The sequence below is a fragment of the Sminthopsis crassicaudata genome, chromosome 6 (genome assembly GCF_048593235.1).
Source record: "Sminthopsis crassicaudata isolate SCR6 chromosome 6, ASM4859323v1, whole genome shotgun sequence".
Classification (NCBI taxonomy): domain Eukaryota; kingdom Metazoa; phylum Chordata; class Mammalia; order Dasyuromorphia; family Dasyuridae; genus Sminthopsis; species Sminthopsis crassicaudata.
This window is the reverse complement of record NC_133622.1, coordinates 233,056,365-233,066,660: the sequence shown is the minus strand read 5'-3', so window position 1 is coordinate 233,066,660 and position 10,296 is coordinate 233,056,365. Positions and strand designations below refer to the sequence as shown.

The window sequence follows — 10,296 nt, the reverse complement described above, 5'->3', positions numbered from 1 at the left end:
CCCCAGCACTCCCTGGACCCCCTACTCCAGCCACCACCCCCAGTGAGGCTCTGGTTGACTTCAGTGCCCTGGAAGTCATCACCCCTGGGAAGGGCCATGGGAGCCTTGGGTTCCCTTCCCCCTAACAACTTCAAAGGCTTTTTGGTGGAGTGAGGAGGGCAGAGGGTGAGAGGGAAGTCAACTTGTTTTTCCTGCCATGCCATGGACCCTGGCGGCTCTCAACAAATAGCCCAGACTGGTAGGAGAGCAAGAATGCACCAAATGGCTCAGCCTAGACAGTTCTTCAGATGAAATGGAAAGCAGAAAACCAATAGATTGGGGCTGGGTTGGGGACACAGCAGTTTTGTGGGTATTTTCCTTCCAACTCCTGCTTTCTTGTCTTTTTCTTCCAATCTGACTTTTTAAAACTCCCAAGTCTTTCCCCATCATCATTCCACAGAAGCAGCACAGAGTAGCCCAAACAATAGTACCCAGATCAGGAGTCAGAAAACCTGATTCTCTTCACAAATCTAAATTAAATGTAATTATTTAGAGTAGCTCTGACCCAAAGCCTCCTTTCCATTGAAGGGAGAAAGGGCTAGGGAATGGTGTTAAGGAAACAGAATTTGGCTTATGAAAGTATTCAATTTGCTATGGGGGGATGTGAAAAGAAGATACAAAACTGAAACCTTAGAAAATACTCCAAAATACTTAGTCTAAAGAGGGTGGGAGTTTAGGAGTTTCCTAAAGAAGATGTAAAGAAATCATAGGATGTCTGATTTAGAAAGGCTCTTAGAGGTCAGCTAGACCAAACTTCCCTCTTTTTACAGATGGCTTAAGCAACTTGTCCAAGGCTGCACAGGGAGATTGCAAATCCTTCTTTCTTTCCACAACTGCACTACCCTGTCTCTGAAGGAGGACCATGATTGAAATGCATGTGTAAATGTGTGCAGTGGAAATTCTATATGTATTATACAGTTGTGGGGATTATGTCCATGTGTATTATATATATATTCCATTAGTAATACACAATAGTGTATATGTATATATATACACATATATGTGTATATATGTATATACATATGTATATGTGTATATATGTAGTGTATATGTGTAGATATACTCCATAAATAATACACAATAGTGGAGGCTATGTGTGTACACATATGTGTATATATACACATGTTTTATATTACATATGCATTATAGGGATAACTAGGTGGTGCAGTAGATAGGGTCCCAGGCAGTGAGTTGGGAATACCTACATTCAAATCTGGTCTCAGACATTTACTAGCTGTATGATCTTGGTCAAGTCACTTAACCCAGTTTGCCTCCATTTTCTTGCCTGAAAAATGAGCTAGAGAAGGAAATGGCAAACCATTTCAATATCTTTACCAATAAAATCCAAAAGGGGGTCACAAAAAATCAGACATGACTGAGAAGCATCTAAAACAATATACAGTAGTAGAAACTGTTCTTACATGTATGTCATATGATACTGTTCAGGACACTAAGGTTCCAAACAAAAGAAAGAAAGAAAAAAAAACGAGAGGAAAAGATATAAATCTGATCGTGTTGCTCTTCATAAGTCCAGCATTGTATCCTCTTGTTGGACCTTCCTAAGATCTCCCTGCACACTCACAACCTTGCCCTGGTCCAGGCCCTTCATATTAGAGATGAGGAAACTAACCACCAATGAATTTCAGCAGTTTGGCTAACTTCACAGATTTGAACCCAAAGGCCAGAGAGTGGGCTCTACAGCTTGCGCTTTTATCTCAGCCCTGAAGAAGGGAAGGCAAGATTGAAGGAAAAGGAACAGGCAACAAATGCTTACTGTGGGCCAAGCACTGGAGCTTTACCCTGTTCCTCTCCCTATTTCTCCTCTCTGGACTCCCACATTGCTTGCATCGCTCACATCCAGCACCTTTGGGTGTTGAATAATAGCCATCCTTCAAAGCTCACACTAAAAGCCACCTCCTAAGGGAAAGTTCCTCTCCTCCTCCAGAATGTCTTCCCCTTCCAGCCTCATATAGGGTTTAGCCCAGCTCTGGGGGCACCTTCCTAGTCAGGCCGTGTCCAGTGATGTTGCCTTGTGTCTCCCAGTCCCTGAGTGCCGGCCTTAAGTGCCTAGTAGATTGTAAGATCTTTGAAGGTAGATACTGAACTTTTTTACCCAAAGTCAGCTCAGAATAGTAGGCGATCAATAGATTGAATAAATGATTCCGTCGGAGGGAAATCTTGGGCAAAGCTCCAAAAGATGTCCATTCTAACCCACCAGATTACATTTATGAAACCAAATATAATAAATATACTGATATCATCCAATTCTCTCTCTCTCTCTCTCTCTCTCTCTCTCTCTCTCTCTCTCTCTCTCTCTCTCTCTCTCTCTCTCTCTCTCTCTCTCTTTAGAGAGAGAGAGAGAGAGAGATACATATATAGATAGATAGATAGATATAGATATAGATATATATAGATATGTGTGTACATATATACATATATATATCACATGCGTGTGTGCATGCACATGTATATGCACATATATGTATGTATATATATTTCCCAAGTTAGATGTATAACAGTTTTTACATTTGTTTTTAAATCTTTGAGTACCAGACTCTTTCCCTTCCTCCCCACCCCATTAAGAAGGCATTATTAGTCAATTCCAAACTAGCCAGATGCGGGGCATGAGTTGGGGGGCTGTGGGGAAGAAGCTCCCCAGATTTGTTGGGTCTCTCTTGGTCCCCCAGAAATTGCCGGACTGCTCTCCCGTGACCAAGGCTGTCTGGGGTGGGGAGATGAGTCAGGGGCCAGATTTGTTAAGGGCAGTGCGGCCCTGATCGCCAGACCAGCAGAGAATTCTCTCATCCCCAGCCTGGCAGCGGGCGGGGAGGGGAGCCTCAAAATCCAAGAAAAAAGGCGAGACTTCGCCAAATCAGAGTGGAGTGAGAGGGAATCCTAGAGCCGTTTGGGGAGGCTCAGAAGCGCAAGCAGAAGCGGCAGTGGGGGTAGGCTTGTCTCGAGTCAGGCGCGGATGGGGGGGGGGGGTAAAACAGGGCCAGATTATCTTTCCCCTCCCCTATTTCTCCAGGAGTAAGGGAGAGCTCCAGGATCCTAGCAGCCAAGGAAGAAGGGGCCTACAGCCGTCGAGAGGAAGGGAGGGGGAGCCACGGGAAAGCCAAAACCCGCCCCCGCCAATTCCGGGTTCAGCGCAGGTTTGGAACCGCCGGAGGACGTAGGGCAGAGTGTTGGTATTGGAGCCAGAGCCGGCCTGGCCCGCTCCGACTCTCCCACACCAGAAGCAACCGGAAAAGTCTCAGGCCAAATGAACTTGGAGAACGCGCGGTCTGGCCAGCCTGTGCTCCTCTGGTCTGCTACGTTTCCATGTCTTTACGCACCGAGAGCCTTCCCTCGGAACCGGAGCTCGTCGTGGAGTCGTCTTGGAGTCGGACAGGCCCACAGCGGCCTCGCCTACGGAGTTCCAACGTGGTCACGACCCTTACGCGGAGAAGGAGAGTTGTTTCTAGCCCTCCTCCCCCACCCGCAGCACTGTGCCGCCGGGGGCCTGACTCTGAGCCCTCTTTGTGGGCAAATCACGCCCCTCTTTACGCTTCGGGTTCTTTTGTAAAAAAAAAAAAAAAAAAAAAAGTCTTTCCCTAAAATCAGAGCGAGTCTCTTCGCTCTGGAGCCTCTTTAAATCCCGTCTTTAAAACGTTGAGCCCTCCTGAAACCGGCTCGTGGCCCTACCTTTGCCACGAGTCGTGGACCCGCCTTTGCCACGAGTCCTCCTCCCTTACTCGCGGCACTCTGCGGTCCGGCCCAAGCGACTCTCTCTGTGATTCTCCCTCGCCGCGCTCCGTCTCCCTTTGCCCTCCTGCGCTTTTGCACGCTGTCCCCTCGTCTCGAATCATTTTCCTCCTCCTCACTTTTGCTTCCGAATGATGTCTTCGAAATCATGGCTCCAAGGCCGTCTTCTAAATGAACCTTTCCGGATCCCGCCAACGAGCTGTTCCAATCCTCCCTCTACCCACCCCAATCATTTTGTGTTTATTTTGTGTATGTATGTGTGTATTACACATGCATTTCCGTGTGTGGATTTGTCCATATATTGTCTATATTTATCTGACACATATATTTTATTATTTATGTGGGGTGTGTATATAAATATATGTCTGTAGATATATAGATAGATATAGATATAGATATATAGACATAGATATAGATATAGATATAGATATAGATATAGATATAGATATAGATATAGATATAGATATAGATATAGATATAGATATAGATATAGATATAGATATAGATATAGATATAGATATAGATATAGATATAGATATAGATATAGATATAGATACATAAATGTCCCACGCAGGGTGGGACACACACTTGTAGTTCCTGCTGCCAAGAAGGTTAAGGCCAGCAGAGTTCCGTCTTTAGGGCCGGGTACTGTCAGTGGAAGACCACCAGGAGGCTTAAAGAGTGGCACAGGTCTGAGGGATAGAGCCTCCACCCTGGACTCAGGAGGATCTGAGTTCAAATTTGACTTCAGGCACTTGCTAGCTGAGTGACCTTGGACAAGTCACTAAACCCCAATTCCTCAGTTTCCTCATCTGTAAAATGAGGTGGAGAAGGAATTGGTAAACCAGAGTTGGACACAACAACAAAGATCTCAAACTCTAGCATTTTCCCTGTTGTCCTCCATTTATGTTCTAAAGACTTCTTGGGTTCTCAGTTTAACATAGAGATCCACTCCTAGAGACTGTAAGGAGCAGAGGGGAACTAGATGACTCCACAGATCCCATCCCTAGCCCTGAGACCTTTCCAGAACATAATTAAAAGAACAATATTGAGCCAAGCATTCAAAGAAAATCAAACATAGATTAGGAGAGCATTGGTTCTAATCAATTTTACAGATAAAGGAACTGAGGGTCATGGAGGGGAAGTGACTCAACAGAGACTAGACAAGAAGCAGAGCTAGATCTGGAACCCACTTTCTCTGACTCCCAAATACTACATGACCTTCCCTTTTAAAGAGTTAGTCTGCCAAGCAGCAAGGAAATTAATATCCCCCTCTGGTTCTCTAGATCTACCCTCATTGTGAGATACATTTGACTTCTTAAATCACCTTTAGGCCATCTCTTTCCTTCTGCCCAATCCAAAAGAGCTCTAGAACTACTACATATCCTCTTCTTCCTTTTTTTTTTTTTTTTAATTTTCTGACAGTTTTGCTCCCCACATCTGGCACCAGATTTAAAAAACAAACTTGCTCATGTGATTTTATCCTATAGTGCCTTGCTAGTTGTATATCACCTTCCCCAGGACTCTATTTAATAATAGTAGAAATATTAATATTCTCAGTTCATTGATGTGGGAAACAGGTTTAGAGAAATCAAATGTCTTGCTCAGGGTCACACAGTTAATAAGGCTTGAAGCCAAAATTGGAATCCAGGTGCCAAGTATATTCAACTAAGAAGAAAAAGGAAAAGAACAGAAGGGAATGAAAGAGAGAAGGGAAGGGAAGGGAATAGGAGAAAGGAAGGGAAGGGAAGGAGGAAAGGAAGAGAAGGAAAGGGGGAAGGGAAGGGAAAGAAAGAAGAAAGGGAAAAGAAAGGGTCAGGAAGGGAAAGAAAAGGAAGGAAAGAGAAGGGAAGGAGAAAGAGAAGAAGAAAGAGAAGGGGAAGGGGAAAGGAAAGGTAAAGGTGGGGGATTTCTGTAAGTTAAGAAAGTAGGGAAGAAAAAGATCTGGATTGAGTCCTGGTTCCTACCGTTTCTAGCTGTGTGTCTCTCAATGAAGCCTTTTGGTCTCTCTAAACCTCAGTTGCCTCATCGGGAACACAGGACTCATTCAGGGTCATCTCCGAGGAGTCCTGATCTATATTCTGCCCCTGGACCCAGAAAACTCTGGAGGAGAAAGTGAGGCTGATGACTTTGCACAGCCCACTTAAATCCAATTCATCTGCATGTCATGGCAGCACCCTGATGCCATGGTCCTCTTCGAGGAGGAAAAACAAACAATAATAGCACAGGGCTAAAGGTACTTATACCATCTAACTCCTCAGACTGCTGGGAAGAAAGCAATCTGTAACCACAAAGTGCCACAAACAATGAATGCAACCATGTTCGTTAGCCCTAAAGAAGGAAACAAAATTTCTGTTTGAAAAAAAAATTCCCCCACTATCCCCTTCTTCTAGGCTCTTGGAATACCTATAAGGTCAGATGAGAAGCAGAATGATGTGATGGATAGGATACCTACTGGTTCGGGGAGATAATGAAGGGCACAGGGGACTCGGATTCAAATCCTGCCTTAGAACACACACTAGCTTTGTGAGCCTGGGAAAGTCTTGTAACCATCATCTGTCAAAGGAAGGGTCCAGTTAAATGTTGCCCCAAGGTCCCTTCCAGCTCCAACTCTATGAGCCTCCAAAAGATGGCAACAGAAAACGTTTTGCAATCTCAGCAGCTGCAAAGGGTGGGTAGAGTTAGCACCCCCCTAACCCTAAGCCTGTACATAGTCCAAGGTAATGCTCTGAGATGTTGGCAGGGCCCAGAAGCCATCTGGAGATGGGGGTAGTGGGATAGGGAGGGGAGATGGACGCAAAGGGACTGCTGAGTCTTTGCTGGACACTGGCACAAGCATGGCTCCATTACAGAATAGAACATGGAATACAGCATGTCCTGGCTAGAAGTTTCAATAGAATATAAAGTGTCAATGTTGTAGGGGACCCTGGAACATAGATGCTGGGACTAGAAGCCCTTTGGGACTTAGAATGTCAGAGCTGGGAGGGACCCAGACCCTCAGAACTGGGAGAGTCCTTAGGACAGAAGGAGCTACATCCCCAGCTCACTTATCTTCAATCATTGAGTTTCAAGGGAATGGAAGTGCCCAAGTCACCCAGCTGGTAAGGAGGAGAGCCAGACCTGAAGCACAAATCTGAGTCCCTCACCTTAAAGCTAAGGAGAGCAGCAGGTTTCCTCCCTCCCAGTCTCTGCAGCTGGCAAGGTGGAGCTGCTTGTTACTGGGGATGGAGCAGGGCCGATGAGACTCCAGAAATAAATCACAGCTACTCTCACCCCCACCCCCTCTTCATTCCGCAGCCCGTTTTGTGAGACCCGAGCAGTGGGTGGGGGCAGGGAGGGAAGGGGACCATTTCCAGCCCTGGTTGTATAAATAGGCTGCTAAGAATAACCTTGGATCTCGGCTCAGGTACCCAAAGGCCAAAAATTTCCTATTCACCACTAGCAAAAGATCTCCGAGCCTCTATCCCTAAGAAGCTTTAGTTGGACTCAGTTTTGGTAGCCCAGATCCAGAACAGAGGTGGTAAAGAGAGGGGAGGGGGGAAATGCCCTCTGGAACCCAAGAAAGGGCATTTTATTAAAGTTTGTTGGATTCTTGCCACCTTTTTGAGATAAGTTGGGAGCTAAGGGAATACTATTTGACTAAGGAGGGATGTAGACAATAGAATGTAAAATATGGGCACTAGGAAGGAATTGGAAAATGAGGGTGTCTCTTAAAATAAGTCTAAACATTTAAAACATTAAAAAAACATTTTGCAGTTGGAGAAACTGAGTCCCAGAGGAGAACGGTGAAACATTGTTTCTGAATAGCTAAACTAGAATTTTCCCTGGATGGGAAGATTTGGATCCACATCTCCAGATCATTAACTCAATTTGCGTAGCCTGAAGGTAGTGTAAGTGAAATCTTCCAACTCAATGGGCCTGGGTTACAATGCCCTCTCCCTTTCTCCCCTTCTGCTCAGGGGACATGATTTTTCCCCCCTCTAAGGTCAAGGCCAGTGGAGGCAGTGCACTGAAATGGGGGAAATGGGACCTAGACTGGGCGGAGTTCCTGCAAATCCCACAAGCCTCCTTACTTCCAAACCGGTGCCGTTGCCCGTGTAGACATCTTGAATGGATCAACAGAAGGAATATTGTAGGTTAGCTGTGCAAATGCTATTTATTCAGATTAGAAAAACCAGGATTTAGGAGGTTAAGTGACTTATTACTCAGGACACACAGCTAGTAAATGTCTAGGGGAGGATTAGAATCCAAGTTTTCCTGACTCCAAATGCAAATCCAGCACAGGGCCCTTTCTGAGTGCTCCTAAGGAAAAACAAAAACAAAAACAAAAACCTTCAGAATACAAAATAGCTTGCAACTCTGAAGTTCCTGGGGTGGCAGGATGAGAAAGAACTATTTTCCAGGCCTTCTATCCCCAAAGAATTATTCCCTAGGTGGGGAGTTCTTGATCCCCTGGCAAACTTAATGATGTGGTGAATATAGGAATTGTTTCATTTGTCTATTTGTATCTTCTGCTTCTACAATAGAGTCTAGTACATAGCAGGCACTTAATAAATATTGAGTGTTGATTCATTTGTTGGTTTTCCAAGTCATAAGATCGATAGCTGACATGGACCTTAGAAAACACTTAGTCCAACCCTTTTACTTTTGCAGATGAGGAAAATGAGGCACTTGGAAGTTACGGGCACATAGGTAATAAAAATGTCAGGAAAGGACCTGAGATATCATTTAGTCCAACATTCTCACTCTATTGAGGAGTACTAGGGTGGGAAAGCTACATGCCCAAAGTCATATAGCTATCAGAAAGAAGCCTTGGACCAGGGTATCCCAATTCCCAGTCCACAGATCCTTTCAACAACCCTGGTCTCATTGTGTCCATTTTTGGCCTCCTTTCTCCTGAGGGGAGGAGGTGGTGTAAGAGGACCTCTCAGGGGTCCTTCATCCTTTAATACTGATTGTAAGACCCCTTCCTGCTACATCGCCCCCCTCAAGCTCATAGTCTAAGGAAGGAAGCAAGGGGGAGGAGTTCCCTAAATGACAAGACTGGGCTTCTTGAATACTCTGCCTTGGACCTCCCTCAATTCTAATCATGAAGATGCTTGGACTCATAGAACTTCAGTTCATAAAGGCTGCTGATATAAAGGACCCCAAATATCATCAAGTTCAACTCTTTCCCTCTCCCATGATAGAGTTGAAACAGATTCTGGGAGATTTATGTGACCATAAAGAAACCAACAGATAAACAAAACAACAATTGGAACCCAGATTCTGACTTCTATCCTTTCTACTGTAGGTTCGAATGCTTGTTCTGTTACTCACTGGCTGAGTGACACTAGGCAGGCCACCTCCTTCTCCCCTAATACCAGTTTCCTCTGCCAAAAGAAGTTTAAACTTTATAGATGAATGGAAAAATATTCATTAAGCTCTTTATAGTCTATGCTCACTCTCTAAGGTCCCTTCCAGCAATGACCCCGTGGCCCCTTGGCCAAACTCTCAGACTCCTAAGGGAACAAGGCTGTGTCTTTGAATGCCAGAGGGAGGGTCCATGCTGTAGATGGGCAGTTCTTAGCCCTAGACTGGTGCTGGTGGAGTCAGGGCCAAGGAATCCTAGCTGCAGCTTTTCCGATCCAGAGGCACATTTCTTTACCTTTCTTGTAGCCAGAATACTATCAGAAAATTTTTCTTTCTTTCTCAAAATCTGCCTCCTCTCCAATTCCAATAACTAAATGGGTTTGTGCTAAAGACAGAATTCTGAGGATCCCTTGTCTTTGCCATCCAGAATAGCAGATCCAGGAAAACCTCTGGCTCCTTTGTGCTCGAATTCAGTAAATGAAGTTCAAGATCTCACTTAGAAACTCTGTATTGCTTCCAGGTCTTAGTGGATCATTTAATACACGAGAATTAACTGGCAGGAAGGACTAGTAACCAACCATAAGGACTTGTCAGGTTTTGGGGGAGAACTCAGCACCACAGATTGTTACAGCTGGGAGATCCTCTAGTTCATGTTACCAAAGGTTCCAAGAAAGAAGGGATCCTAAAAGTCATCTTGTCCAGTCTCCCATTACAGGTGCAGAAACGGAGACCCATAGGGAAATGACTTAGGCAAGTCACTAAGTGAGCTGAGGATTTGCCAAATCCAAAACAACTGTGATTTCCATTACTCGTATGATTGTGCCCAGGGAAAGTGTAGGCAATACCAATCTCGGGAAGCCTTTAGATACCAGCTTGGTGGTGCTACCCCTCTTTTTAGAAGGAGCTGGGACATTCAGGGTTGGTAGAGTTGCTTTGTTGGAGGGAGATAGTAAGGAAGGGGATGGAGGCCCGCAAAGGAACATCTAGCTGGGCACCCCAACTTCAGTCCAAGGGGCCTTGTGGTTTCACCCTGCCGAGGGTGGCTCAGTTCTAGTTTTCTGGATAGAAGAAGATATAGCCTAAGAACCCTGAACTCCTGAACCTGACGGACCCAAAAGCCTATTCCCTAATTCCGAGGATAGTATCTCTTTTGCAAACCAC

The 10,296-nt window shown here is 45.0% G+C and overlaps 1 protein-coding gene across 1 annotated transcript in view; it reads left to right on the top strand.

Moving 5' to 3' along the window:
• Window positions 1-201: 201 nt before the first annotated feature.
• The window catches only part of ALX4 (ALX homeobox 4), a 71,628-nt gene continuing 61,533 nt past the window's right edge, over window positions 202-10,296 (top strand). Inside the window, 3 exon segments of the mRNA XM_074275782.1 lie at window positions 202-238; window positions 2,727-2,921; window positions 3,068-3,560. Of these exon segments, the coding sequence (XP_074131883.1) occupies window positions 202-238; window positions 2,727-2,921; window positions 3,068-3,560 (725 nt within the window).